Source organism: Colletotrichum lupini, chromosome 1, assembly GCF_023278565.1.
Source record: "Colletotrichum lupini chromosome 1, complete sequence".
NCBI lineage: Eukaryota > Fungi > Ascomycota > Sordariomycetes > Glomerellales > Glomerellaceae > Colletotrichum > Colletotrichum lupini.
In genome coordinates this window covers 864,434-892,148 of record NC_064672.1, presented here as the reverse complement: position 1 = coordinate 892,148, position 27,715 = coordinate 864,434, and the positions used below count along the sequence as shown (strand labels likewise).

At 53.2% G+C, this 27,715-nt stretch overlaps 10 protein-coding genes across 10 annotated transcripts; 3 read left to right on the top strand and 7 right to left on the bottom strand.

Annotated features, from left to right (window-relative positions):
• Positions 1-26: 26 nt before the first annotated feature.
• CLUP02_00287 (uncharacterized protein) lies at positions 27-546 on the bottom strand (the record flags this gene model as incomplete). Its single annotated transcript, XM_049279339.1, has 2 exons — positions 27-176; positions 286-546. 2 exons carry the CDS (start codon positions 544-546, stop codon positions 27-29), a joined length of 411 nt encoding a protein of 136 aa, XP_049135296.1.
• A 789-nt stretch (positions 547-1,335) lies between these two features.
• Positions 1,336-2,451, bottom strand: CLUP02_00286 (uncharacterized protein; the record flags this gene model as incomplete). The annotated part of the gene is made up of 2 exons (XM_049279338.1): positions 1,336-1,470; positions 2,410-2,451. 2 exons carry the CDS (start codon positions 2,449-2,451, stop codon positions 1,336-1,338), a joined length of 177 nt encoding a protein of 58 aa, XP_049135295.1.
• A 65-nt stretch (positions 2,452-2,516) lies between these two features.
• Positions 2,517-8,427, top strand: CLUP02_00285 (HECT-domain-containing protein; the record flags this gene model as incomplete). The annotated part of the gene is made up of 5 exons (XM_049279337.1): positions 2,517-2,881; positions 2,939-3,045; positions 3,107-7,969; positions 8,021-8,170; positions 8,231-8,427. 5 exons carry the CDS (start codon positions 2,517-2,519, stop codon positions 8,425-8,427), a joined length of 5,682 nt encoding a protein of 1,893 aa, XP_049135294.1.
• A 95-nt stretch (positions 8,428-8,522) lies between these two features.
• Positions 8,523-9,057, top strand: CLUP02_00284 (uncharacterized protein; the record flags this gene model as incomplete). The annotated part of the gene is made up of 3 exons (XM_049279336.1): positions 8,523-8,651; positions 8,734-8,842; positions 8,924-9,057. The coding sequence occupies 3 exons, from the start codon at positions 8,523-8,525 to the stop codon at positions 9,055-9,057; spliced, it is 372 nt and encodes a 123-aa protein (XP_049135293.1).
• Positions 9,058-9,559: 502 nt separating this feature from the next.
• On the bottom strand, positions 9,560-13,965 carry CLUP02_00283 (exocyst complex component Sec3; the record flags this gene model as incomplete). Its single annotated transcript, XM_049279335.1, has 4 exons — positions 9,560-10,475; positions 10,531-11,663; positions 11,711-13,791; positions 13,881-13,965. 4 exons carry the CDS (start codon positions 13,963-13,965, stop codon positions 9,560-9,562), a joined length of 4,215 nt encoding a protein of 1,404 aa, XP_049135292.1.
• Positions 13,966-15,795: 1,830 nt separating this feature from the next.
• CLUP02_00282 (uncharacterized protein) lies at positions 15,796-16,248 on the bottom strand (the record flags this gene model as incomplete). The annotated part of the gene is made up of 1 exon (XM_049279334.1): positions 15,796-16,248. The coding sequence occupies one exon, from the start codon at positions 16,246-16,248 to the stop codon at positions 15,796-15,798; it is 453 nt and encodes a 150-aa protein (XP_049135291.1).
• A 1,253-nt stretch (positions 16,249-17,501) lies between these two features.
• Positions 17,502-18,693, bottom strand: CLUP02_00281 (HET domain-containing protein; the record flags this gene model as incomplete). Its single annotated transcript, XM_049279333.1, has 2 exons — positions 17,502-18,285; positions 18,635-18,693. 2 exons carry the CDS (start codon positions 18,691-18,693, stop codon positions 17,502-17,504), a joined length of 843 nt encoding a protein of 280 aa, XP_049135290.1.
• Positions 18,694-22,069: 3,376 nt separating this feature from the next.
• Positions 22,070-23,184, bottom strand: CLUP02_00280 (chromo domain-containing protein; the record flags this gene model as incomplete). Its single annotated transcript, XM_049279332.1, has 5 exons — positions 22,070-22,165; positions 22,222-22,594; positions 22,659-22,738; positions 22,812-22,842; positions 22,898-23,184. The coding sequence occupies 5 exons, from the start codon at positions 23,182-23,184 to the stop codon at positions 22,070-22,072; spliced, it is 867 nt and encodes a 288-aa protein (XP_049135289.1).
• Positions 23,185-24,864: 1,680 nt separating this feature from the next.
• CLUP02_00279 (uncharacterized protein) lies at positions 24,865-25,365 on the top strand (the record flags this gene model as incomplete). The annotated part of the gene is made up of 1 exon (XM_049279331.1): positions 24,865-25,365. One exon carries the CDS (start codon positions 24,865-24,867, stop codon positions 25,363-25,365), a length of 501 nt encoding a protein of 166 aa, XP_049135288.1.
• Positions 25,366-25,863: 498 nt separating this feature from the next.
• Positions 25,864-27,040, bottom strand: CLUP02_00278 (uncharacterized protein; the record flags this gene model as incomplete). The annotated part of the gene is made up of 8 exons (XM_049279330.1): positions 25,864-25,995; positions 26,108-26,171; positions 26,224-26,302; positions 26,377-26,402; positions 26,505-26,673; positions 26,753-26,774; positions 26,851-26,950; positions 26,985-27,040. 8 exons carry the CDS (start codon positions 27,038-27,040, stop codon positions 25,864-25,866), a joined length of 648 nt encoding a protein of 215 aa, XP_049135287.1.
• Positions 27,041-27,715: the final 675 nt, after the last annotated feature.

Sequence of the window (27,715 nt, the reverse complement as noted above, 5' to 3'; positions counted from 1 at the left end):
GATGCGAGAAAAGCCTATATTGCATGTTATCGAAATTCCGTGAGGTGTTTTTGTTGACTCGTTTGACTCGGCTGCTTAGAAATTGGAGTATTGGTCGACCCTGATGGCGCAAGAAAAGGTAGGAATGCCGTCTCCCCACCCAACCTTGAATCAGCTCCGTCAGAATCTGGAGCGCACTGGGCAAGGTGTGGATGCGTAAACGGAAACATGGCTCCGTAATGACAAGCGGCTTTAATGCGATGGGAAACTGTTTTGGCTGTAAGTACCTTAGTGCAAGGTCAGCACCTGAGAGACTGGGGATAGACAGTGATGGTAGGGCGGGGTCGAGGTGCCAAACGTTGTTCCAGCACGGTCAGACACTACTACAGTGACGCTGTACGGACTGAGCATTTGAAGACAACACCTAGTAGGCTGGGATGGAATAGGGAGGCTTGTGACGGGTGACGGACGACGGCACGTCCATGGTTGGCGTTGGCGTTGGCGCGGTTCGAGGTTGGGACGGAGCCAGACGGTAGACGTGACAGGAGAGGGACCGTTCCATGGCATAGTTCTGCCCGTAATGATCAGTATCACAGGTAAGGTATCGAGAATGGGGAACGCTATACCTACGTCTGTATCCGCAGCATCATAAGCATGGGCCTTACCGCAGGGATTCCCCCCTCGTGGCTGCTCATGTTGAGTTGGCGGGCCCAATACTCCGTATCCCCCAGTGGCTACGTTTGGAGCAAAAAGTGGACTGGAACAGCGATATCAGAGCCGCTTGGAGCATGTGTGTGTTGTGCGTGGTGGTGGTGGTGCGTGTGGCGTGCGGCGTGCGGCGTGGTGCTTGTTAAACTGTTAGCAGCAACGGGTGGTGTGTCTGTCCCGTTCGCCGGCCACGGCCCAGGGCATCCATCAGTCAGACCCGACACCTTCTTCCTCTCCCGTGCTGCTTTGGCGCTGCATAACCTCGTCTGGTTCCAAACCCCATCCATACATCTCCCCAACCTTCAACATCGCCATCGAATCTGTTCTCCTGCGACGACAACGACGACGACGACGATAACGATACGACGATAAGCGATTCAAAGGATAGATCAGGCCATCAATATCGATGACTTTCAACGCAACGAGATCGTCTTGTCTGATCCGTTGATTCGGACCAACCTCGCAACGCCATCGTATCTTTTGGCAATTTCCCGACGGCGCTGATAACATCAAGACACCACAACGCCTAATCGCCAGCAACCCTCGAGCTGTCCTGCCTCATGGCGTAATCCATGGCAGAACGAATCGCCTCTGCAAACCAGCGCTCCAGATCGGTAGTCGACCACGATCCCCCCGCGCGCCTCCCGTCTACGCCGACGACATCGTCTTCCGGTTCGGGCTCGCCCACCCTAGCTTCGACCTCGTCTTCCCAGCGGTAGGTGGTTGTCTTTTCACCCGTATTTGTCGTGTTTCGTTTCGAACCCCAATACACTGTTTTATGCTCTGCGGAGACAAAAGAGAGAGTCGAAAGAGGCAGAGCGTGCGTGTGTGTGGTTCGTGTGTATGAGAGCGAGACACAGAGACTCGAGAGTGAAGAGGAACGAGAACAAGAGGAAGAAGAGGACATACAAGAGAAGAGAAAGCAGCAAGAATCAACGTCGGGTGACAGGTACGCAGAATATTCCTGTGAGAGAGAGCAAGAGAAGGAGCAGAGGCGAGGAGGCAGAGAGGCAGGAGCAGCAGGAACAACGTCCAGGTACCGTGGGGTAGTTGCCGGCGACAGCCAACCTGTCTCGTGCCTGCCTGCCTGCCGCCTTCTCTCGGTCTGGTCTACGTCTACCTACCTCTGCCTCGCTGCTGCTTCTTTCACCTTCATCTCCTTCGCTTGTCTCTCTTGATCCTCGAAGTCCAAGAAAGGCACGAAAAAGGGCCCTTTTTCGACTTCAGGACCCGCCTCACCTTCGTTCTCCTCTTCCTCTGCCTGAAGCTACCTCACCTTTGGTACCCGAACGGCGGGATCTCGAACTTAAGCGGGTCTGGTCACTATACCTACCGCCCTACCTCACTACACCGCAACCGCACACACCCTGCCAGGCACCACCGCACCGTACCTCTAGAGCACCTCAGGAAAAAAAAAAAGACACAGAGAGACGCCTGCTTCCCAACCATTGAAACACGGCTGCATCGCACCGCTCCTTCATCCTCTCTTCATCGAGTCTTGATTATTATCTCCTCGACACTTCTTCTTCCTCGACCCGATACCTTTTTTCTCCTTCATTTCCTTACTCTCGTCCCTGCCGCTTGGTCAGCTTCGAGCCAGTGCTAGCAGACCCCTCCCTCCACCACCCCAGCAATTCATTGCATGCTTTACCTTTCTCGTTGTGTCTAGTACACTGTACATCCACATCCACTACACCGTCACACACCACACACACCACACACACATCTGACGTTCGTTGCGGACACACACGAGGCCACCGACATCTTGGCCTCGGCACATTTGACTTGATCCTTACCTTCGTTTTCTCGCCTTCCGTTCTTCGGTCGGCATGCCTCCTAAGAACCAGTCACTCATGTCTCCCAGAATTACCAGATCTTCTGCCCGGCAAGCGGCGAGTCTCGCGGCTTCATCGACACAACCCGCTGCAAGCGCCGATCCCGCAGCGGCCGCCCCTGCACCACCGAGCTCCAGTCCTCCAAACCCTCCCACCTCAGCCTCGCGGAAACGAAAGGCTTCAACACAAGCTACCAGCCCTACTCCTGGACCACAGCAGTCTGCATCAGCTTCCTCCAGGCGATCAAAGCGTCAAAAGGTAGCCGAAGCTGTTCCACCGCCTCAGCTCCCTACTCAACCGACTGTCCCGCCTCGCTCCAAGAGAAAGGGCAAATCTACCGTCGCCATGTCGAGCCCAGAGTAAGGAATCCCATGAGCCGGAGCTGTACATTCTTCAAAGCTGACTGTGCTTGTTAGCATTTCCGCCGATCCTGCGAACGCATCAGAGAACACCGCACCCTCGGCATCTTCAAGCCGCAAATCCAGTAGCAGCCGAAGCAAGAGGACTGCCACCGGCACCCTAGGTAACCCCCAGTTGCCTCTAGTTTGACACTCTGAAGCATGATACTGATTCGGCATAAGCAGATCCTTCCGCCAACACATCCAGCTCCTCCCGCAAGACGAAACGGAATGCCGCAAACAATGCGGATCCCGACACCGCAATGACGGGCACAGATGATACTGAAAAAGAGTCTCTTCCTCTCCCGCCCCCACCGCCTCCTCCCGAACATCAAGACGACGATGATAGTGACGAAAACGATGACGACGACGAGGGTCAGCGATACGATGACGACGTAGACGATGATCCCTTTGGGGGATTCGGAGGTCCTGGAGGTCCCGGTGGCTTGTCAAGTACCTTGCGGGCCTTGACAGGCATGATGACGGGTATTTCGTCCCGCCTGCGAGATCTTCTCAACAGTCTGCGTCAAAAAGATGACCCATCAGTGCAGCTGATCGCCCTGCAAGAGCTGTCTGAAATCTTGTTGGTTTCCAACGAGGATAACTTGTCAGGTCACTTTTCACCTGATGCCTTCGTCAAGGAATTGGTGACTCTGATGCAACCCAACGAGATTACGGGCGAAGAGAATCCCGAACTCATGCTGCTCGCCTGCCGTTGCCTGGCAAATTTGATGGAGGCATTGCCCGCCAGTGTGGCCAACGTTGTTTACGGAGGGGCTGTCCCTGTGCTCTGCCAAAAGCTGCTCGAGATTTCCTTCATCGACCTTGCCGAGCAAGCCCTGAGCACCCTCGAAAAGATCTCTGCAGAGTATCCGTCCAGCATTGTCCGAGAAGGTGGCTTGACCGCCTGCTTATCTTACTTGGATTTCTTCGCAACAAGCACACAAAGAACAGCCGTCACTACCGCTGCAAATTGCTGTCGAAACATTCCTGAGGATTCCTTCCCGGTCATTCGAGATGTCATGCCCACACTTCTCAATGTCTTGGGCAGCAGCGACCAGCGAGTGGTCGAAAAGGCTTCGATCTGTGTCTCTGGCATTGTGGAGAGCTTCAAGTACCAGTCTGCAAAGCTGGAAGAACTCGTCAGTGTCGACCTGTTGAAGGCTGTGTTGAGGCTGCTTGTGCCTGGCACCACTAATCTCATTGGCGCTGATATCCACACGCAATTCCTGCGAGTGCTGGCCTTTACGGCTCGTGCTAGCCCTCAACTTTCGGCGGACTTGTTCAAGCTCAACATCGTGGAGACACTGTATCAAATTCTTACCGGTGTTTCTCCGCCCAGCGGTACAGAAGACGTTGCCTCCAAGTTGGACAGTGTTGTCATCATGCAGGCCTTAATCCATCGACCAAAGGAGCAGATTATCGAGACGCTCAATGTCATTTGCGAGCTGCTACCTAGCCTGCCTCGCAACGCTGACCCTTCATATGGCGACTTCGTGGAGATGAACTTGACAGAACCCATCACTCCTTCCTCCACGGCAGCTGGGAAGACGCGCAAGTCACCAAACGATAAGAGAATCGAACTGCTCGACAGCTGCAAGTCCGAAGTTCGCCGCTTTGCTCTTATTCTTTTCCCGACCTTGACCGACGCTTTTTCGAGCACGGTCAACCTCAACGTTCGTCAAAAGGTTCTCACAGCCCAGCTAAAGATGCTTTCAAACCTCGACGAGGAGATCCTTAGCGAAGCGCTGAAGACAGTGTCTTATGCTTCCTTCCTGGCTTCGATCCTGTCTCAACAGGACCATCCCTCACTGGTTATGCTGGCACTTCAAGCCACAGAACTCCTTCTCAGTCGCTTGGAAGATGTTTACCGGTATCAGCTCTACCGTGAAGGTGTGATTTCGGAAATCACCAATTTGGCCATTGAGGAGCACACGCCGCCCCCAGCGCCAGAGCCGGTCGACTCACAGGAGTCCCACAACACAGAGCAGCAGGCCGCAGCAGATTCTGGTGATCAATATTCAGACAATGAAGAGTCTGAAGACGATGAAGAACACGAAGAGTCGGATGACGAGGAAAATGAAGAGGACAATGAGAACGAGCCTCATCCAGACGACATTTCTGGGTCGCCGGTTAGCTCACGCGGCTCAACAATGTCGCTCGACGGGCCGCCTCAACACTTTCTGTCAGACGTTCCATCGATGCGAAGCAGGATTCGCGAGGTGGCCAAGAAGTTCTTGGAGAGTCACGAGACCGAGAAGCACGGCAAGGCCATGAAGAAGAAGGCGACTGGGATTCTCACCAATCTATCAGATCTTGCTGGGGAAATTGAAGCCTTCTACCTCAACAGGTCGGCAGGTAATCTTTCGCCTGAAAACGGCATAGAGTTGTTCAAGAAGCTGGCCTCGTCCTTTGACGCCGACGTCCTCGAAAGTGTCACCAGCGCAGAGCTTCTGGCTTCTGGACTCGTAAGAGTGCTTTTGGAAGTTTTCAGCAATCCCGATGAGGATTTAGCCCGCACTGCCCAGGCGGACTTCTTGCAGGTCTTCATGGGCTACAGCGTCAAGTCCAAGCCCAAGACCGCCACTGCCGATTCACCTGCAACTCCCTTCAGTGTCATGGTTCACAAACTTCAAGATCTGCTTAGTAGATCTGAGCATTTCGAGGTCATCACTGTCCACCAAAATACCTTTGATGGCAATCGCAGTAGTGCTGCGTCCATGCTCGCGAAGCAGATTCGGCTCAGACTTGTGGCTGATGACGAGTCTATACCCAAGTCCTATAGAAACATAATGGTTTCAATTCACGCCATCGCGACTTTCAAGTCTCTCGATGACTACCTGAGACCCAGAATCAGTCTTTCGGAACGGCCACGTGGCTCCTCAAGGCGGACCGACAACCTCTCGAGGGCCCTCGCGTCGTTGGCAGGCTCTGCTGGTTTGCCACTCAGTCATGCGGCAGCTAGACTTACGGAGCGCGCATCGGCAGCGTCTGGGTCAAGTCCGATCCCACCACCGCCCAGCGTGCCTACGCCCAGCGGCTCGCGTTCTCTCCGCAAGACGAAGTCGAAGTCAACACCTCAGTCGGAGAGTGCGGCCACTCCCGATACTTCTTCCAGCACCAGAGACAAGGGCGTTTTGAGGAGATCTACCCGTCGTAGCGCGGCGTCGGCCGCAGATAGCCCAGCGCCGTCCAGACCACCTCCTGAAGAAGACGACCTGGAGAATGCCCTCGAGTGTGCAGACGAGAAGCATCTGTCCGACGACGAAGAGATTGGCGGAAGCAGTGCATTGGATGCTATTGTAGGTGACTTGGATGAGGATATGAGCGAATCTCCCGGCCCCGAGCCTGGCGCTGTCAACATGGAAATCGCTGCGGGTGGAAAGGTCACCGCGCGGAAGGATGACGGGACCAGAGTGCCCACGCCATCGCAGAATTCTCTGCCTACTCGTTCTAGTGCTCTTCCGCCCCCTCCTGCGGCACAAAGCACTCCCACGCCGGCAGCCTCATCGAGGCCGATGTCTTACGCTGCAGCCATTCAAGCGGTGCCACAGGACTGGCATATCCAGTTCACTCTCGACAACAAGGTGATTACGAGCGAGACTACAATTTACCGTGCCGTCCACACCTCGGCCGCCAACTCTGATGAGCACTTTAGCCGAAGTGTCTGGTCTGCAGTGCACCCGATCAAGTTCCGACGTGCCCCTGGTCCGCCCCCCGCGGAAACCCTTTCGTTCAGTTCCAATGCTCAGGCCCCTACGGAGGAGAATGGCGAAGGAAACGTTCCGGCATCCCTCGCCAAGCACCCTTCGACAGCCTCTATCCTTCGCCTCCTCAACATCCTTCACGACTTGAACGCCAATATCGAAGATGTCATGGTTGAGAACAGCGAAAAAGATGCTGTTCGTCTGAATGTCGAGCCCCTATCACAGTTCGTCAACACCAAATTGACGGCGAAGCTCAATAGACAGCTTGAAGAGCCTTTGATCGTCGCGAGCAATTGCCTCCCAAGTTGGGTAGAAGACCTTGCACGACTGTACCCTTTCCTCTTCCCCTTTGAGACCAGGCACTTGTTCTTGCAGTCGACCTCATTTGGTTATGCGCGCTCGATGACTCGCTGGCAGAACGCACACTCTGCGGACGACTCGCGTCGCGACCGCCGCGACGACAGACCATTCTTGGGTCGTTTGCAGCGCCAGAAGGTTCGCATTTCCAGATCGAAGATCTTGGAGTCGGCCCTGAAAGTAATGGAGCTGTACGGCGCGTCTCAGAGCATTCTCGAGGTTGAATACTTTGAGGAAGTCGGAACCGGTTTGGGTCCGACACTTGAGTTCTACTCAACGGTGTCGAGAGAGTTCTCCAAGAAAAAGCTCAAGCTATGGAGAGAGATGGATTCGAACGACTCGGAAGAGTACATCTCTGGAGCGAGTGGACTTTTCCCTCGGCCGCTCAGCGACGATGAAGCCATTGCGCCCAATGGGGAACGTATCCTGCAACTGTTCAAAACCCTCGGCAAGTTTGTTGCTCGCTCAATGATCGATTCTCGCATCATTGATCTGAACTTCAACCCCACCTTCTTCCGCATTGGAGATGGTTCATCGGCACCTGGCGTGAAGCCATCACTCGGCGCAGTTAAGGTCGTCGATCCCGGCTTGGCCAGGTCTCTGAAGACCATTAAGAAGTTCGCCGTGGCCAAGAAGGAAATTGACGAAGACCCTTCACGAACGCCTGCTCAAAAGGTTACCGATACAGAGGATATTGTTATCGACGGTGTCAAGTTGGACGACCTGTGCCTGGATTTCACGCTTCCTGGTTTTCCAGAGATCGAACTGGTCTCTAACGGTGGACAAATTCGGGTCACCATTGACAACGTGGACTCGTACCTTGAGCGCGTCATTGACATGACCTTGGGCACTGGTGTTCGCCGCCAGGTAGACGCTTTCCGCACCGGTTTCTCTCAAGTCTTCCCCTACTCTGCGTTAAGCGCATTCACTCCCGACGAGCTGGTAACTTTGTTTGGCCGGGTTGACGAGGACTGGTCTCTCGAAAGTAAGTGCTTCCTTGCCCGTCCGGCTAATGATATACTGACATCCTCGCTAGCACTCATGGATTCGATCAAGGCGGACCACGGCTACAACATGGACAGCAAGACCGTCAAGAACTTGTTGCAGACGATGAGCGAGCTATCGGCTCCTGAGCGCCGCGATTTCCTGCAATTCACCACGGGCAGCCCCAAGCTCCCCATAGGGGGTACGTCTCTCTCTCGTTCATCGACTTGTCCCAAGTAGCCAAGACTAACATAAACGACAGGATTCAAGAGCTTGACGCCCATGTTCACGGTCGTCTGCAAGCCAAGTGAACACCCCTACACGTCTGACGATTATCTCCCCAGTGTCATGACGTGTGTGAACTACCTCAAACTACCCGACTACACCAGCATCGAAGCCATGCGCAAACAGCTCTCTACTGCCATCAAGGAAGGCCAGGGAGCTTTCCACCTGTCATAGACGCTGTCTCTGTCACCGACTCAGCGAATTCCAGGAAACCCAAAACAGAAAAAAACAGATAGCGAACCAGATGGCCGAGTTGGCCATCTCAGCGAATGTCGCCACCTTTACATGACTGTGGTATGAAATACGTGAACAAGCATTGCACATCGGGCGATGGTATTCTTTCAACAATAAAGATTTTATGGATGGAAACGGTCTGGGTCAGGGAACACCAGTTTTGGGTGAGGTGGATTGAAGGGCGAGGGTAACAACACACATCGAAGCGAAGCCCCTCCACCCGACTTTGCATGGCAGGTTCGTTAGGCGTCAGACGTGCTTTTCGGCTTGCCTTCCTGCTATGGCCTCGAGGCATTTCTCTCTTGTTTCGGTACTGTTTCTAGGGTCCATGACCAGACCCGTCTAAAGCCTGCTGGTTTGTGATGTGCCAAGGGGATCCCGTTGATAGAATGGTCAAAATTGATTTGTGACAACATTGTCGTGCCTCTTGTGTCAGTGAAACGTGATCATGCTGTTCCCGCCGTGCGTTGCACAGGCTATCAACTTGGCCGACACGAGGAACCAAGAGGTGTTCATCAGAGAATGAGGTTACACGGCGTAAAGGTCTCTCATTTCATCACAGGAATCTAATGTCCCCTCTCCTATTTGCGCGCAATACAAAGGTTTTGTTGTCCATACCCATCCATGGATACCGAAGATCCCTCCCTCTCGGATCAAGTGGCCTTCAAAAAACGTCGCCTCCAAAGATATCCCTTGCCCTTCTGCCGCCTATAGAAAAAACATGACAAAAAAACAACATGTTCACCCTCCCCACCACCACCATTATCCTCCCCTTCTCTCTGGTCCCCAAATTTTCTCATCTTCTCTTGCTCGTAGAAAGGTATCTTGAGAAGGGAAAATAGAAGCCAGAGTAAGCAGTTGCGGGCACACTTGACACAAACCCGGTCGTCCTTCCGCAATGCAATGCTTCCCTTAGTCGTGTTAGGAAGCAACCTAAATAGAACGGGGGGGTTCTTGGGAGAAAAAAGTCAATTCGACAAAAGTTGATGCTGCGATTGGCTTGCTTTCTTATGGCAGCATCATCGGAATCAAATCAATAGGTCCCAGCTCTCAGGCCAAGCAGCATATGCCTCTAGCGGAAGCCAGACTTAACCTCGGCGCGGGGCCACTCGAAGAGGACGTCTCCGCTGTAGACGTCGGCGGTGATGCGGCTAATGCGCAGCTCCACTTCGCCGTAGAAGCGTTCGCACTCGCGGAGCACCTTGATCACAAGCTTCTGGCTGAGAGCAGGGTCGTCCGCGTCGCCAAAGTGCTTCTCGACGCGCTTGCGCAACGTCTCGATACCCTTGCGGACCTCGCGCGAGTCGTACGTTGCCAAGACCTTGTGGAAGGTGGACTTGGAATTGGATGGCTGCGAAGCGATGCTCGAGCCGGGCTTGCCCGACTGCAGTTGGCCCTCGATGTTCTCGACGTACTCGAGAAGCTTGCCGAGGGGGCGGCGCATCACAGCGTTCAGGTACAGGTTCATGTGCTCATTCATCTCGCCTGTCGCAGCCTCACGCCAGTCTTCGAGGACATTGAGGCCGTGCGTGTTGATCTCCTCGAGGAAGTGGTTCATATTTTCGATGAGCAGAATGTGGAAGTTGAGAGCCTCCTTGTCTTCTGGATCCGCACCTGCCGCACCGACGCTGACTGCGGGGTTCTCGCGGGCAATGATCTTGAGGGAGTCGAACATGGACTTGAGGATGCGATCGTACTCGCGGTCAACCGTCTTGCGCACGGCTAGGTTAGGGTCGATACCCGAGAGAATGTTTTCCACGGCGTTGGAGAACTGAGGGAAGACACGGATGAACGAAATAACGCCCTTGCGCTTATTAATCTTGACCTTAGTCTCCTCGATGGCGCGGATCTGCTCGTCGACGAATTTCTTAAATCGGGACTCCAAGATCCCGTGGAGTTTCTGGAGAAGAGCGTTGAGGAAGTCTTGATTGGATTGTTGGATATCCAACAGGTTCCGCTCGAGAACGGCCAAGACACCAGCACCTTGTCTGAAGCATCTGGTCAGTATGTCATGACGATGAAATGGAGTTGGAGTCAACTTACAAAGGATCGGCTTGGACAACCCATTCAATGAGCTTGGCAATCTCTGTCTCGAGGAAGATGAAAATCACCTCCATACCCTTAGTAACACGTCGAGCAAGATCGCGGTCAGGCTCCATCAAACGATGGCGACGCAAGTCGCCGCCTCTCCGATCTGTCGGCCTGCTGGCTGCGACCAGGTCTGGGAAGTCTGATTGCTCCAGTGTGGTGGCGTGGAAGAAGTCGATGATGAAGTTCTGCTCCATCTCAACTAACGGCAGAAGGTCGTCCAGTACCTGCCCAAATACCTCGTAAGGAAGGCTTCGGTTCTCGCCCGACTCTTTCAGGTTAGTCCTGCTGCTGGTATCGATGGGCGAACGCAGACTCTTGGCCAATGTTTGACTCCGCTTGACGGTAAGCTTCCTGACAGTGGTCGCTCTGCCTTCCTGTTGCTTTTCGACTTCAAATGTAAACAGGAGCTCGGATGTCTCGTCAGCGGTCATCTTGCGCGCATTGCGCTTCCACGCTTCCAAGACCTGGCGGAATTCGTTCTTATAGACCGGGTGGCTCTTGTCTTGGTAGACCTGGATCATGCGATCCCAGTTGGCGGGGTCGACGTCCTTGGCGTATTTGATCAAGGGACTGTACTTCCACAACATGTCCCGACCGGTGTCGTGGTGGCGAGAATCCACCTTTCTTGAAAGAGCTTCGCGAAGCGCTCTGTTGACTTCGTTGTAGGCCACATCGAACTGTTGGGCCATGTAGCCGACCAACCGTCGCGAGAAGACAGCGCTTTCTTGTCGGTACATCTCCTTCTTCTCCTGGACGATTCTCATCTTGCCATAGTCGGTGTTCTCGAGACCCACGGCTTGATCAACTTCTCCGCCGATATCTTCGCTCTTTCGTTGTTCGCCCCCTAGTAATGTGGGATCAATCTTGATCATGGCCTTGTAGAGAGTGACCAAAGACATTTCGATGTCCTCAAGGCCGTTCAGATCTTCCAGTGGCGCCGCTCTCAAGGCGTTCAGATCAGCAGAAGTAATAGTAGTTGTCTCAAGAAGAGACTCGAGCTCCTTCTTGAGCAGCTTCTGGTTAGCAGTTTGCACCTGAAGACCCTGGCCTTGGGCTTCAATGTATGCAATATCATCAGAAAGAGTCTATTTCTAGTCAGCAACAGTTTCGGAAAGTTTACGAAGCAACCTACCGAAAGTTCAACGCTGTACAGCGTCAGAAGATTCTCCATTTCTTCACACTCAGCGACTGCCAGATCGATGCCGCGTTTGATAGCCTCGACACGATCATCCTCTTCCTGGAACCGGGCTAGCCAGCCGCCGGCTTGGGCTTTGTTGAGCTCTCGCTCAAGGTCTGTCCTCATCTCGTCCACGTTACGAGATCTCATCTGCTCGCCAGGAACCCAGCCAAAGTAGTCAAGCCACTTTGTGAATTCGCCGCTCTTGTTATCCAAGACTGTGGGGTCAATACCAAGAGATGCAAGATACTTGGCGTCATTACCGGCAACTATCGACTTGCTGTTCTCCTCCTTGGTTACGGATTCCTCTGGCTTCTTCACGCTAATAACTTCCTGAATCGAGGGCTGCAAGCTTGATGGTCGACTAGAATTAGGCACAGTGACCTTGACCTCAGGCACACCAGATGTGCGCTTGGGAGGCTCCGCAGGTGCAGCAGTCTCTTCGACTGCAGGTTCTGGGGATGTGACTTTGGGGCCGTCAGAGGAGGCAGGCCGTGGCGGAGGTTGGAAAACTGTTGTGATTCCTTCGGCAGGTTCAGTGCTCTTTGTGGCAAGCTGTCGAAGTCTTTCACCAGCACCACCAGGCCGAGGCTTGAAAGCTGAGGCAGCGGAGGCAGCCTTCCAGAGCACACCAGCGAGGTCATTCTTGGATTTCTTTGCTTTAATCATCGGTCCTAAACCTGGCCGACTCTCATCTTCTTGTTCCACGGGAGCCTCAGGCTCAGGGGTAGGCTCAACAGCCGGAGGCTCCTCGGGTATGATTTCCTCAACCGCAGCTACAGGCGCTGGCGGAGGGGCTGGAGGCGGACTCTGCACGATGGGAGAGACTGGGGCAGGGGGAACAGGGGGAACAGGGATTTCAGGCGGCGGAGAGACAATAGGAGGAGGTTGTCTTGTGGGTGTTGCCCCATTTCTTGTTGGGGTTCTGAGTGCGAGAGGAACATCTGGTGCACCCGGGTCTCCAGGCGTAAGGGGTGTGACTGGTCGGTTGTCCCTGTAAGAACCTCCATCTGACCTCTGCGAAAGAGAGTTCTTCCTGGCTGTACTCCTCGGGGGAGGGGCAACTTGATCTCGTCGCATCCCCGGGCTCACTAAGGGCGCAGGAACCAGGTCTCTGTCGTTGAAGCCCTGTCCCTGGGGCCTTGCCGGGTCCATCGGTGGCCTCTTCCTCTCTGGCGGTCTGCCTTCTTCGGAGATTGGCGGAGGTGGTCCTAGTCCAGGCTCTTGACCTGGCTCACCGAACCTACCAAAGGCCCCTTGCCCAGGCATGCCATTTCGTGAGCGCGGCGGCATGCTTCCCGTATCGTCGCTCCTGCCTCCCAGGGAAGGCGAGAAAGATTCTTGGCTCTTGTTCCCGAATCTTCGCAGCGTAGGAGGTTCCTGCGAGAACGAAGATGCCATGCTTCCCGCTGGTGAGTTATTCGCCATTCCATTGAGAGGTGGTGGTCGGCGAGGGCCTGGGGGGCCAGGCGAGGGAGTGCCATAGTTGGAGGGCGCATTCGGAGCGCCGAGGCTGGTCTGACTAGAAGCAGCATCGGGCATTGCGGGAGGTCGGAAGGCAGCCTGTGCGGGAGGGGGTGGTCGTCGTTCGTTTCTCAGGATCTGGGCCATCTCGGCCTGGTCGAAGCCCGATAGCTCAGGGACCTTGCCTCCCGTGTATTTGCCATAGATCTTAACCAGGCTGGCAATGAAGAACTTCTTTTCCTTATCCGATTGCGCATTCCAGAAGTAAGGCTTTCCGATGGTGACGATGAAGCCAGTATCACCAGCCCATTCGCGGAAGGTCGGGTTAGCCGGCGGCCCCGTGAAGGACTCGATGGCAGAGAGGTCGTCGAGGTTCCATGTCTTTCCAATTGAGAAGGAGCCGTTGGCGTTCTCTTTCGTTTTGTGCATACGCACTCGGCCACTCTTTCGCACTGCAACGACGATTACGCGGGGTTTCTGTGATTCGGGTGTTCGTGCTTGAGGCGGTGGAGGAGAGGTCGGATGGGAGGAGTACTCGGTGATTCGAATGTGGGTGATGTATGTCTCGAGCACTATCGACGGAAGCAAGGGTCAGTACCATACGCATATGAAGCAGACTTTTTTGAGTGAGAAATTCTAGCGACATCGGGGTTCGACGCACACGATCCGTCTACATCCTTCTTGATGAAGCAGCTCTCGATGATGCGCCGCTTCTCATCCTCGAATCGTTGGGCCCTGTTGTCCATGGCTGCTCGGTAGGGCGGTCCCGTCGCAGTGGAATGGAGCAATCATGAGGGTGTTCGCAATGCAATGGGAGGAACCATTTACATGGTCGTCGCGCAATCGGAATCGGGAGGGCGGCGTGGCGGTGCGATGGGGGGACAATACGCTCGGAAGGGAGTTGAATGAGGTTGAGGTGGGATTTCGAGGTCGTGTCGTGATGCAAGCCAGAAGGGGAACGGGTGGACGTGTGCTGGAGTCTCTCTGTCCTTGGGGGTAGCTTGCAGCCAGGGCAGCCTTTGGTTCCGCTGGTTGATGGGGTGGAAAGTATTTCGACCGTCGAGTCTGGGGCTCCTGTTAGCGCCAGTCCCGAGCTAAGTCTGATAGCGCCGCCACTTCGCCATCAGTGTGGCTGGTGAAGACGTTCCTGTTACTTGAATCTATCTTTTTCACGTTCAAAATGTTCGATTTATTTTTCCATCATTTTTCTTCAGTAACAGTCGTCAAGTCTGGTCATTCACAGAATTCAATGTCTAATGCCTCTACCATCTCGGTCCCGCATCGACTCCACGGTACATTGGTGGTACCTGCCCAGATGCCTGTCTATCTGCTACCTGACGGGAACTTGCAGCGACATACTTCCCTGGGCTACGCAATCGGGTGCGCTGAAAGATTGGTTTGGGAGGGATGAGGTGGCTCCTTCCTCCCAATGCCACAACGCTAATTATCTGCAAGTACCTAAGTATCCGTAAGGTGGTGGAATGTCCCGCCACCGACTGACTTCTGATGTCCCGCAATCGCCTGGCTCGTTCGCAGCTCGCCCTGCAACTCGGTCCCCTTTTTCAGCAATACTCTTCTTGCGAAGGTTACCGTGCAGATAACCGCATTTTTAAACGATATTTCAACCTCACATGAACAATCCATTCTTGTAAGAAGAGACACACGCCCGCATATTCCCGTTGCTTGTTTTCCGTCTATGCACCGAACCGATATCAGACGCATCATACGGCAAGGTTGCCGTCAGAGAGCTCGGGCGCCCGTCGTCATGCCTCCCACCAGTCCATGTTTCAAGCTGCCCTGCCCATGAATGAGATAGCCCCCTCGATACGCCCATCACTGCAACATCCGGGGTTTCGATGCCGTCTCTGTCTCTTGTCCTCTCTCCCGACGCCCTCGGGCGCTTCTGACAGTGAACCTTGTACTCCTTGGGCAGCTACATCGCCAAACTCAAAAGGCTTACTCACCCGACTCTTGCTCAACTCGCTACTCACTATTCAGTGTTTGGATATCATCATCAGATGGCCAGCGAAGCTCTCATGACCAACCACTCTGGTTTGGGAGGTGGACCGTGCATCCGACTTCAGATGGTCGACTTCAACGTCCAACTATCAACGTCGAGTGAAGCAGCAACAGAAGTATTATTGATTATGAGCCTCACAGACTCTAAGGCAACCCCAACGTCAGAAAAACGCTACTTCATTTTACCCTTCGAAATCAACTGCAGTCGCCCGTGAAAGAGAGGGGCGTTCACTTTAGATAGTATTATCTCGCCTTGATATGTTCCTGTCTCATAACAACATTCTCAGCTTTCTATCTCATGTGCGTTTGAATCATCGCTCTGCCAATAGCTCAATGATCCAGACTTCTCATCCCATTATCTAGCTGTGAATTCTTCCATGGAGGGTATGTTATGGACAACAAGCAGAGCACGACAACGTGTAAGGCAACCTGCCAACGTTGCAGGTTCACCAAAAAGACGCCCTCGGCCTCAAGGCTACCCTCGCCCTATCACCAAAACACCAAGCACCAGGAATCTAACCACTCTCTCGCTGGTCCTCACTCACCGTATCCTCCTCCTACGGCATCTCAACCACCCGAGTCTGATATTGGCTCGTCTGAGCGCCTTGAGTTGTCTCCTCTGGGTTCTCCCTGCCTATCGGTTGTATACGGCCATGGAACGTGATAGTGCCCTCGACCGTGTACTTGTAACGCCAACTCTTATACTCTCCCAGCGTCCGTTTGCATTCTTTCCACAGCCATTCTCTCATGCAGCGGACCCTGGCCTTACCTTCCGGTGTCACTCCGGCAGTGAAGTACGTGCTGCCTGGAAGTATACATTTTTTGAGAAAGCGACCTGCACGTAGCTTGAGCACCTCTCCCGCGAACAGCTGGGGGCCGGCTTCTCGGTACGCGTCGTTGAATACGGCTTTTCCGTCTCCGTCGACGTAGCCCACTTTGGTCTGCTCTTGATAGAGGATCTTGTTGCGGGCGGGGTAGTTGAAGTCGAGGCCGCCGTCTATTTGGCTCATTTGGGTGGCGATGCTGCTTGGTCCTTGTCTTTTTAGTTGACAGTCTGTTGAAGTGGAAGTAGGCCAACTATGAGCGTTGGGATATAGGCAGGAGCCAGTAAACCAGCTTATATGTCCTGCTCACTCTCTGGTCTCTGAAAAGAAATCAAATAGTTTTTTCGGCAACATTCGAGTTATTTCCTTTCGAGCCGTCTTCTTTGGTGTCGTCGGTGCCCTTTCAGAGTATTGATGCCTCTGTTCACCTCGCAAACAAGTGCTTTCGTTCAGTTTCTGGACAGAAACTGAATAGTTGTGGTTCAGATCTGGACATCGCCCTAAAATATTAATCCATCAGAACAAGTGAACCAATACGCAAAGCGAAACGTCGCTAATGTATGGCGGTCTCTCCCGTTGCTCCTCGACATAGACAATAAAGAAGGCCTCAAGACAGCACTTTTCTTCCAACCCTTTTCCCTCCATGATTTGTGACCGAATTCCATCTCGATAATAGGTCTTTCAAGCCTTTGTACTTCATTTGCTATATTGACCCTCCATCTGCCTCGTCGACTCGTGGCTATCGGCCGTCGACAACCTCCCGCCAACTCAACATCTTACAATGCATAGTATTTTGAATGATATCCGCGTTGATCCAAAGCCCCCATCTTTCAAGTGCCCGGTCTACCAGAGACAGCGCCGGCAAGAAAGAGATGTACACTGGTTTTGCAACAATTCCGTGTGGCAACTGAATTGTGTGTCAATCCAGATGCATTATAAATGTCCTGTCCGGTGAACATGCCATATTACAGGACCATTCGCCTGATACTGCTCGCGTCGACTGCTCGTCTTTAAAATAACAAAACCAGTCACATTTTCCCTTCTCCGGTGGCGAATTTGCTCCAGTCCCAGTGTAAGCCCCAATAACCAGTTTCTCGATCCGATTGTCTCCAACGTGCAATTGTAGCTCATTGCCGAGTGCTCCACGTAATTTCGTGTTGAGGAGTAGGAAAAGACCTCTGAATGGGGCATAGAAGAAATGCTGACTAGTCGAATTTACATGGAGACGCTCGATAGATTTTGTGTACCGTGGGATTACAGAATTCCGGAAAAAACGTATCGATCGAGCTAAATTCCAGGTGAGAGGATGGTGCCATTCGCGTCTCGATGATTGGCAATATCATTTGTAGTGATGGATACTTAGGTCTTCCTGCTTGCCCGAGTGATATAGTGTCCTTTACTATCTTCGCGTCTCGTTGCAACGGACGGATGTAGAAACCCTATAGGGAGGAGGGGTATATGTTCCTCAGCTCGTAGACAGGTATGGGTTGTCCGGGAATCGGCCATCGTTGAGCACTAAGCACAGAGTCGTCAATCAGTGTCGACGAGACGCCATAGACCTCATCGAGGTAGTTGTTCGTCATGAGAGGAATACAGACACGACCTGTGATAGGGTCCTGCTCTCCCGAATCGCTTCTCTTTTCGGATACGTTCAAGACGGAAAGGTCCAGACCCGATATCCTCAGCGTGGGCAAACGGATGCGTAGACCTACGTTCGTCATCGAGTACGATATGGCCTTTCTCCATCCGACAATGTGCTCGTCAGTCTCGGACCCGCAGAGGAAACGGTCGCCGCCCTTGAAGACCGAAGGCGATGGTGCGAGTAGACTACTACAGTTGTGTGGGGTCGTATGATCCCACGTCCAACAGAAGATCGTCTGGTCGTCCGAGATGCGGATCAACTCCTCCTGGAGGCGCATACATGCCGCCGAGCGCTCGCCGTAAAGCAACGGCATGTTGAGACCGAGAAGCCCGAGCACGGGATAAGCCATGTCTTCGAGACTTGTCGTCTCCCGGCCCGCCAGCCGGGAAAATACCTCCGAGATGCTCGCGTCCAAGACTGACTTGGCGCCGGAAACGTACTCGTTTCTTATTCCGGTGATGTTTGAAACTTCAGGCGCGAAGTCTTGCCGCGATCCTAGGATCCTCCAGCTCTTGTCAAAGAGGTACATCCGCCTCGGGGCCGAGAGCTCTTGTAATGTCCAGCCGCGGGTGAACCGACGACTACGAGCGAGTTCAGATCGACAACGTTGTTTTGGCTTGGAACACCATCGCCTGAGCTTTGCTGCATAGTATCCTCAAATTCGAGGTCTTCGAGATATGCGAAACAGATAGCCGATTCCTGATACTAGTTGAACATCGAATTGATTGCCTCTGAGAGCTCTGCGGAGCTTTCCTTATCGATACAATTCGTATCAACCCACAGGTACTCGAGACCGAATTCTCGTGTTAACCGACAAGCCCCGAGTAGTTTGGCGTACCCCTGCTCTTTTGATTCGGCGACATGTTGTTTGTGCCATTCCTTGAAACTTATCTCCTGCTTGCCATTCCAAGTGTGAGTAGGGTTGCGTACTGGGAACACCGGCCCATGAACTCCTCCAGCAGGAGTGTGTTCACATCGATTAGACGCATTTTGGTAATGATATCATTGGCTGAGGTTTAAGAGGTCGACGGAAGAGAACATTGTCGCCTTTCATAGCCTGATCTGGCAGCCTGAGTTCCTTGCCCATCAGCCAATACCCACAGCATGCAATGTGAGTGGTCCCATCATTCATGCAAGTTATCAGCAGCGACCTGGCACCGTTTTACTTCTAATCAAGTATCAAAGTATGGGCGTATAAGATTTGAAAAGCTCACTCCTGTGCTCTTATTCTTCATTTTTGCCCTGGCTCCTAAACAACCGAAAGTAACCTTGACTGGGCTAGGTATGCTATGCGTGCTCTGCAGGCACATGAGCTCCCGAGTAGACAAAAACAGAACTACCATCACGAACCCATATAAAATTCAAAAAAACTTACGTTCAACATCTGAATGCTTACCTCAAATGGAACGCATCGTATTCTCACAATTTGTCATGTTCTCAGATTTTGAATGGGTTCAAGGAAGGAACACAGGTACCGATTTGCACTCACCCGCCTTTACCTAGGCTGTCTCGTTATCTTGACAAAGAACAGAGCCGTTTGGTATCTACTCGAGCGCATTCGCACGTATTCGTGATCAGAAGCACCGTTTGGTATCTGCTTAGTCACTTTGCACATATCCCTGATCAGCAAATCTGCTTTAGCCTCTGCTCGGGCGCCTTCGCATATGTTAGTGATTATCTAGACACGAATATGTAAACGATGACTGTGATTGCGAAACGAAAGGCACGATATTGATTCAAGGCTAGGTATCTTAATTTGACATTTGCTATTTGTAGTCATGGCCTCCAACCTGACGATTTAGTTACGAATACGTTAACGATGACCGTGATTAATGGACAAAAGGCACGAGATTATTAGATACTTGGCGAGCTCTTTTGGAACCGGCTAAGCAAGTACTTAGGCAGCTGGCCACAAGACGTTCGCTACCTGCAATCGCGGCCGATAACGTCACAATCGCATACATTGCTGGGATAGGTAATGAGAGGTTGAGGAACGGTCTTTTATCTCTCTCAAACGCCTCCTTTTCCTTGAAGGAAACCACGGGTACATCGATCCTGCCAGATGTGTTGATATCTGGTATTCTTTCTATTTCATCTTGAGCCTATAAAGGCCTACTTCATCCCATTTGTTCGTTCTGTGTACATGGGCTCATCTTCATGCCTTCAAAAAAGGTCGCCAATCCCGGCGCAGCCCATCCCAGATCCAGTATCATACACTCGTAGATATCTTCCCCCATAAAGACACATTTTGCTGCATCTTGTATCCCAAATGACCAACTTTGTATGGTAAAAAAAATGCTGCGCAAATGCCAGATAAAAATGCCGATAAATCATGTCTCATATCCCTTTCCATGTTTCCCAAATTTCCCCTCCTCATTATCACTCATCCCAGATTCATCCATTCTCTTCTTTCTCCCTTCCATGTCGTAGTCTCAGCCGAAGCCTTGGCAGAACGCTCTCAAACTCGCAAAAAAATGCGACGGCGCTTTCTTGCGTAAACAGTTTTGGTCGTGGTATCTCAGTGTAAATGCGATGGTAGATAGTAATTGCAGCAGCAGCAGCAGCGAGCCGCAGCGCCGAGTAAACCCCGTAAAGATGAACGGCGAGTAGATCAGTCGTCGACAATCTCGTCGGAGCTGCTACTACTCGACCCAGACGTCACACTCATGCTCTGGCGCGCAACGTGGACCAATCTGTAAATGCCAAAGGCCACGAGGGCGAGGACGACGAACAGCACGATGACAATGATCGCGATGACGTCGTTTTGTTTGACCATGACTGCTAGCAAGGACTGTTCGTCCTTTGGTCTTGTGCGGTTCTTCTAATGGCCGCGATGGTTTTTTGGTGGGGGTTGTGGGAGTGAGCCCGGCGCCGGTGTGGAGCGGTGCGGGGGACAGCTTGTGTGGAGAGCCCGGTGGCTGGGAGGAGGAAGAGAGACACGGAGGGTCTGGGCGGAGACGCCGTGGAATGTGGTCTCGGGAAGACGATTGAGTTTGGTGGTATCTTTCAACGGTCCGAGGTTTTTGTCTGTGCCTTTGGGATGGCCTGTCAGACAATTGTCCTCGATCTGAATTCCAGTTGGAAGCTAAAGAATTGTCGTTCGCGACGGCTCGATGAGATTTCAATCCGTGATGAGCAGCTCGATTTCCCTGCCGGGAATTCGTCAAGTGCCGAGACGTATGGGTCCGAGATGTGGGTAAAGGTTGACGATAGAGACTCAGAGTGGACAACGGGATTGTTCACTACGGAGTAGTCGACGATGATGAGGAGGAGAGGGGGGAAAGAAACCTCGAGATCATTCAAATGAACCCTTTTTCGCAATGAGAATATGCAATGTATCAGAAGAGAGAGAGGAGAGGAATCGAGAATGGTGAGGAATGCAGCGCGGGCAAGCCTCACGTTAAAAAGAAGCGTTGCCCCGCCACCAGCTTTCCCAAAGCTGGTCGCCCGCCCAGCCGCAAAACCCGAAAGTCAATAGAAATGCGAGAGGCTGGGCCGCGCGCCGCACCACCAAGTACCACAACCACCACCACCACCACCACCACCCTGGGCCAAAAAATCCGCGACAACGCTACCGCGACTTTCAGGCTGTCCTACTCGTCCAACCGCCTGCGATACAGGGATGTAAAGCTGCTTTTTAGTGGAGTATCCCGACGGGCTTGCTGTCGACGTCCTCCACTACCCAACCTCGCGGACTCGCAACATGCAGGTTTCTTACCCTTGTCGCAGTAAGCCTCTCCGTCTTAGGGAGAGGTCGGATGTACTCTTTGCTGTAAAATTGCGTGTGTCGTGACTTTGACCAGACCGAAAGCGCTACTTGGCCATGACTTAGCTGTACCTGCATCGTACCTGGATCTAGCACTCGGCGGCACCCGCCTATTGACATGGATGAAGTGCCTTTCACGACTCTGAGATCATGTTGCTCACTCGTAATATATGAACGCCGAGAAGTTCCTGCCCGCCCAAGCTGCGTTGGTATATTGGGAATGTAAGATGTTCACCGTCCTTTACGGAGACAACGAAGGGCAACCTCACGCATCAGCTGGAGCAATTGGAATCAACAGAGGAACTTGCGGTTTTCTTTTCTCCCGAAATTACGAAGGATAACCGTGAAGCACACCTCCTCCCGCTTCCAGTTGCAATAAGGATATAGCAAGCCCTCCCACAGTCCGAATCGCCTTCGACCTGATTTTAGATATGGCCTGATGAGACTTCTTCCGAGGACTGAAAGCGTGCAAATATCGCAACGAGCAGAAGCCAAGCCAACGGCGCTCGAGAACCTGCTAATGATATCAGACGTATCACGAGCCCAAACGCCAATCCTTTCCCAATAAAGTTCACAAACGGCACCCTTATTTTCGTGTCCTACATCTTGGCCTCGGGCGCGGTATCAAGGTCCGTAGGATCGGCGTCAGGTCCCGCCTTGATGATGCGAATGTGCTTTTCGTAAAATTGCAGCATCTACGTATCCGTTAGTGTCATCATCCCGTGTTGCGCCGAGATACATGGGACCATACCTTTTGGGGACATCTCTTATACACTACCTCCTTGGGATGCTTAGTTTTCTGGCCGTTTCGCCAATTGAGATAGATGATGATGGAGCCTGACTCTTCGTCCTCGCAAGCATCGATCGACTCGACGTCATCCTCCCAGCTGCCGCTGGGCAGCGTCCAGGCCTTCGCTTTAGCCTCCTTTACTGACGCGGGAGGAGTAGATTCGGCGGGGTGACCATTACGCTTGCCCCTCTTGCTGCTCGCCGGCGGTGTAGACGACGAAGCACTGGGGCGGCCGCGCTTCTTCGTGGTCTTGGCCTTGGTCTTCTCCTCAAACAGCGCCTCACGCCCACCGAGCTTCTTAAGGTATTCTTCCAAGATCTCTGATGCGCCTTCCCTGGTAATGTGTTAGGCGTCGTTTCAAAATTGGTGTCGATCGCAAATCACAGTTTGAAGCTTACTTCAGGCTGTCTTCCGGCTCCCAGGTCTGGTCTGATTTCTTAGAGTAACCTTCCCATTTGACACGGAAGTTCACAGTGCCCTGCAAGAAGCGTTAGTATCGAGGCGCACTGCCAACAGAAGAACAGAAGAGGGCCACTTGCGTCGTCGGACACCACATGGTCAAGGATCTTCTCGACAACGTATCTATGGCCGGTCAGCCCTTTTGTCCGAGCAAAGCCGTTTGGTGTGGGTAGCGTACTCATCAGCCTCCAAATCATCGTCTTCGTCGCCTTCCTCGTCCTCCTCATCGGCCACGACATCGGCTGCCTTAGCAGCTTTGGCAGGCTTGGTGGCGTTGCCGTTCAGGTCGCCGGAGATGATGGGAATGTCTTCTTCGCTCTTAGCTTCGCTGACATCGTCTCGGTATTCTGCGGATCGGCTCTTTGCGCGCTTCTCCTTGAGCGGGATAGCGATTTCGCCGCCGGCGTCGGACATCTCGTCATCGCTAATAGCTATAGAAGCTGTCAGCTTCATACGACGCGACATTGTGACGTTGTATGGAGATTTGGTGGAGGATTCGCGTCGTGAAGTGTGTTGTCGCAATCTCGACGCGACTTGGCTAGTGGCACGAGGGGTGAAGTTCGAAGAGGTGAGGACTTACCGGGAGGCATTGTGTAGGGATTGTTTATTCCAAGGTGTATACGCAGCTCGTCTAGGCAGTAGCGACCTGAATGGTTGCAAACGAGAGGTTGCGCAAGACTCAACGTGAAAGAAAGCTGCGATGCGTTGCCAAAGAGACGATCGCAAATACCGGAAGCTGCCCCAACTTTTGCATAAAGGTAGCAAGAGGCTGGAGCAGAGTCGCGTCACAGCCAATTGTGGCGCTCGGCTGTCACGTGATCTCCATGCACCAGCCACTTCTCTGGACGGAGGAGAAAGAACGGATACCTGCCGCCACCAATTCCGGCGCTTTCCTGCAAGTCCGGGAGCCCCCATCCTCTGAGTACCCACAACTGACGGCAGAAGGAGCTCATGTGGAGCTCCGAACCCGTGGACCAAGCTCCAACCTGGAAGGTCGGCCTCGAATCTTACTCCCGTTTGTAAGTTACCTACCTACGTCGTTCCCTGGAGGTACCTTGCCTTACTTGATGTAATGTAGTCCCTTCATTGTACGCTGGTATAGTAGAATACCAGAGAGTCAATTCTAGGAAGGCACTGATACGTTCTCGCCTAGATTGGAAGCTTCCAGAATAAGTACCTAAGCAATTCACTGTCCCGTTTTGCCGCACGAATTCTGAGCAGATAACAACTTTTTCCCAAGTTGATCCTGCCAATTCTTCACATCTCACACGCTGCATCGCGGTGCCTTGATCCTTATGACATTGACACCGGCTGCAGTCGATAAGCTGATTATACTTTTTTCCAACGTCGCAAGCTAGTCTGGTCAAAGCTTGCGTCGTTACCTTACTCAACGGCCATCATCCCTTGCCAAAGTCGTTGGGTGTTGGATACGGCAAATCGCATGAGTTCGTGCGCGGCTAATCTGACGATCGACGACAGCCAATCCAAGAAGAAGAACGCATCTGCGATGTACGCCGAGGTCTACTTTTTTGCCAGCGAGCTCGCTGAGATCTGCCAGACACTGCTACTTTATCCTGTGAAGGGCGCTTCTCGGCACCAACAAGACTGTGCCGCTCCAACCAACGGAGAAAAAACGACTCGATGTGCAGCGTATCTGCATGTAACTGCAGAAGCGTAATTTGCACCTCATCAAAATGTCTGCAGTGCAAAAGGGGTTACGATTTGCTGTTCAAATACGACAACCAACGAGACGTTCTTGAAAAGGGTTAGGCAAGCGCCAAAAGACATGGATCTCGATTTCGCAGCTGGTGGACAAGTGCCAGCCATGCTCGGTGATCATCTGCAAGGTCCCGACCGACCAACAGAACTACTTCGCTTCTCCCTCGCGTCAAACCCAGGGCGGACGATGCCAAGTTATGACATTTTAAGGTCGAAGAACGGGCCAGCGAGTGCCTATTGCTCTGGATCAGGGCCAAACACGCCGTGGCGCTGAGTGTCAGCTCCAGCTGCCGTACGAGAGGCGGCGGGAAATTATCGGTGTCCTGCAGGCTGCTAACGTCAGTTGGTGTGCAGTTGAGTCGACCTCCTCGGTGGACTTTATGGGGCCCGTACGAGACGGTCCCAGACAGACAAGGTTGACCCAAGATGCTGCGGCTGCGGGAGGCTACACTAGACGACCAGCCTCCAGGGGACGACCAGGACCGGGAGTGTCAGCGAATCCAGCAACAGCGGGCGATAGGAACCGCCGCCGCCGCGAGCTCGAGGATGAGTGGCCTGGACGCGATTATCTGTCCCGTAGTCCTTGCGTCGCGTCTTGCAGATGCCAACCCCATTATTAGATGCAGGAAAACGGGGTCCTTTTACACCGGATGGCATCCCCGGGTCAAACACACGGAGCGGAGAGGAACAAGAGCCAAGGCCAAACATTCGGCAGAACACGGCCTTGTTTACGTGTGGAATCCTGCCGTCTCTCGTCGGAACAAGCTCTTGCCGACATTGTCAGAAACTGATGAAGACCAGCCGCTTCGCCTTACTGTATACAGATCCAGGACGTATACATGCTGCGTGAGCAATGTTCATGAGACAAACTCCGCGATGTTCGTCGGCGCCGTTAGCACGAGGTCCTTCACCGGCTCCCCTGGATGATCTCCCGGAAACCCCCTGAAAAATGGATCGGATACAAGCCAGTGGGAGTCTGTGGGACCCCAGGAGCCTAAAGAAACGAACCGGGCATGCCAACCCGCGCCCCGGTCGGTCGACCAGTCTAGCCAGGATTTGTCCAACGCGGTGAGGATGGGAATGAGGTGAGTTGAAAGGTGGTATCTGGAGACTGGAGACTGGAGCACCACTGTGACTGGACCAGACGACATATTGGCTTTGGGCATCTTTGCGTTTTATTGAACATTTGTGCCGTGGATTCCATTGGGTCGTGCCCTCAGCTAATTACCTCACGAGTCACAACCGTCGACGGCTGTCAAGCCTGTGGCCTCTGGACACTGGAGCTCTTTCGCAATGACAAGCCGCGAACCCAGGGCCCCTCAAGGACGGGCCCGAGTCAGAGAGTCGGAGAGAGGCCAGGCTGCCCAACGCAATTATGGCTTAATGAGGCAGCTCGGCAGGGTTGAAGAAATACTTCCTCAACTGCTAAAGGGTCTTGTATGGGTGGTTCAGATCGGGACCCGAGGGGGAGAAGACAAGACAAGAGGCGACGTGGAAGAGACACGACAAGCAAGCTTGCTCGAGGCAAAAGTTCCCGGTACACCCCTCACGACAGCGCTAGACCAGTAGCACTGATGTACAGGGCGACGCCGGGCTGTCCCTCTCCTTTCCGCGGGCCAGATCAGCACTACACTAAGCGAATAAGCGAAGGGACATGTGAGAGAGGCACCAGACGCTGGAATGACGGCGGCTCAAGGAGACATCCTAAGCGGGATGGTCTTGATATCTGAGGACTGAGTTTGGGTCCCAGTTGAACACATCGCGTGCTTGGTAGGTTTAGGGGACTCTTGACTGGCTCTCTGGAGAGATGCCGAGTTGAGGAGTTGGTGGGCACTTTGGACCAACGAGAGCGCGTCGATGGAGTCTTTGGAGATGGAGCTACTCCGCGGACGAGGGATTCTCGGTTTAACTCTGTGTGTGAAAATTTAGCCATGTTACCCCGATAGGCAAAGCCGCTTGAGATGCTATGGGTCACAATGGTGGTGTGCAGTCGGTGTAGAATTAAGGTAAGGTGTTCCCGGGCAGTTAGTGAAGTAAGGTGTCTATAGCTCGAGCTCTCTCTTCACCTTGTTTTCGAGGCGCGAGGCGGCTGATTATGGTGTGCTGGGATATCTGTCATGGATGGTACAGCGTCAGGTACCTTGATCTTGGACTTGGCCTCGACCTTCCGAGAGAGGAGATGCGGGAATACGTTTCCTCTCCCCGTTGGCTGATGAGACCCTACGGCTCGCCTCCCTGACGCAGCCAGCTTCGCGAGGCGTCATTGGACATTACCCAACTCACCAAGTCAATATTCCAACTATTTTAATGCCACGGTAGATCAGTGTGCTAAGGTGCTATTAAGGTGCAGTGAATGGCTATTAAAAGGTGTTTATGGATATGAAAAAAAGAGCACCGGCGCAGAGGTGGGACCACCGTACGGCCCTGGACATTTGAGCCCGTGAACTTGTGAAGGGGGCTTGCATCTGGGCCGTCCTTGGCTCCGTCTGTGCTTGCAGCTTGCGCGCGCGCGCTGCACCTGGCCACCAGGGCACCTGCACCTGCACACTGGCGGCAATCTGGGGGAAAGCGGACAGGAGTGAGGAGCTGGCTTGCTGGTCATGGTGGATAGACAGGATAGATTTGGATTGGATTGGATTGGATTGGATTGGATTGGGATTGGGATTGGGATGGCCCGGATGGGATGAGTGAGGGATGAGGGATGAAGAGGGATGGTTTTAGTGTGAGGTGAGGTGGGTATGTACTTGTAGAGAAGATGGAGGGGGGTGCACCTCAGTTCTCCGCCCCGTACCGCACAATGAGGTGTACCTACCTAAGCACCCAAGGTCTCAAGGACCAAGGTAGGTGGTACCTTAGGGTGCGCCAAAGCTCCCACCTCGCCGTCTTGTTCTGGCGCGGGTCGGTGGTGCTACCCCTGCCCGCCTGCCTTATTAAAAAAAACTGCAATAATTAAATCCCGGGTGACATTTTTGCAACTTCCCCTTACTCTTCTGTACTTTACTTCCACCTCCCCGTCCTTTGCCCTTTTCCCACCCACCCCCTCTTCGTCTCTTTTCGTTTTTGCAGAGAGGTCGAGAGATTGCGAGAGTCTGCGGATGAATTGAGAACCTGCACGGCAAGCGAGATCGAGAGACCGAGAGAAAGAGCGCGTGAGAGAGAGACAAGTCCGGGAAAAGATTTTACTACTTCCTTAATACCCGGCATCCTACTTTTTACCCTCCTCCGTCAACCCGACTCGCTACCTTGGCTCTCGCCCACATCTCGAACCGACCCCGAA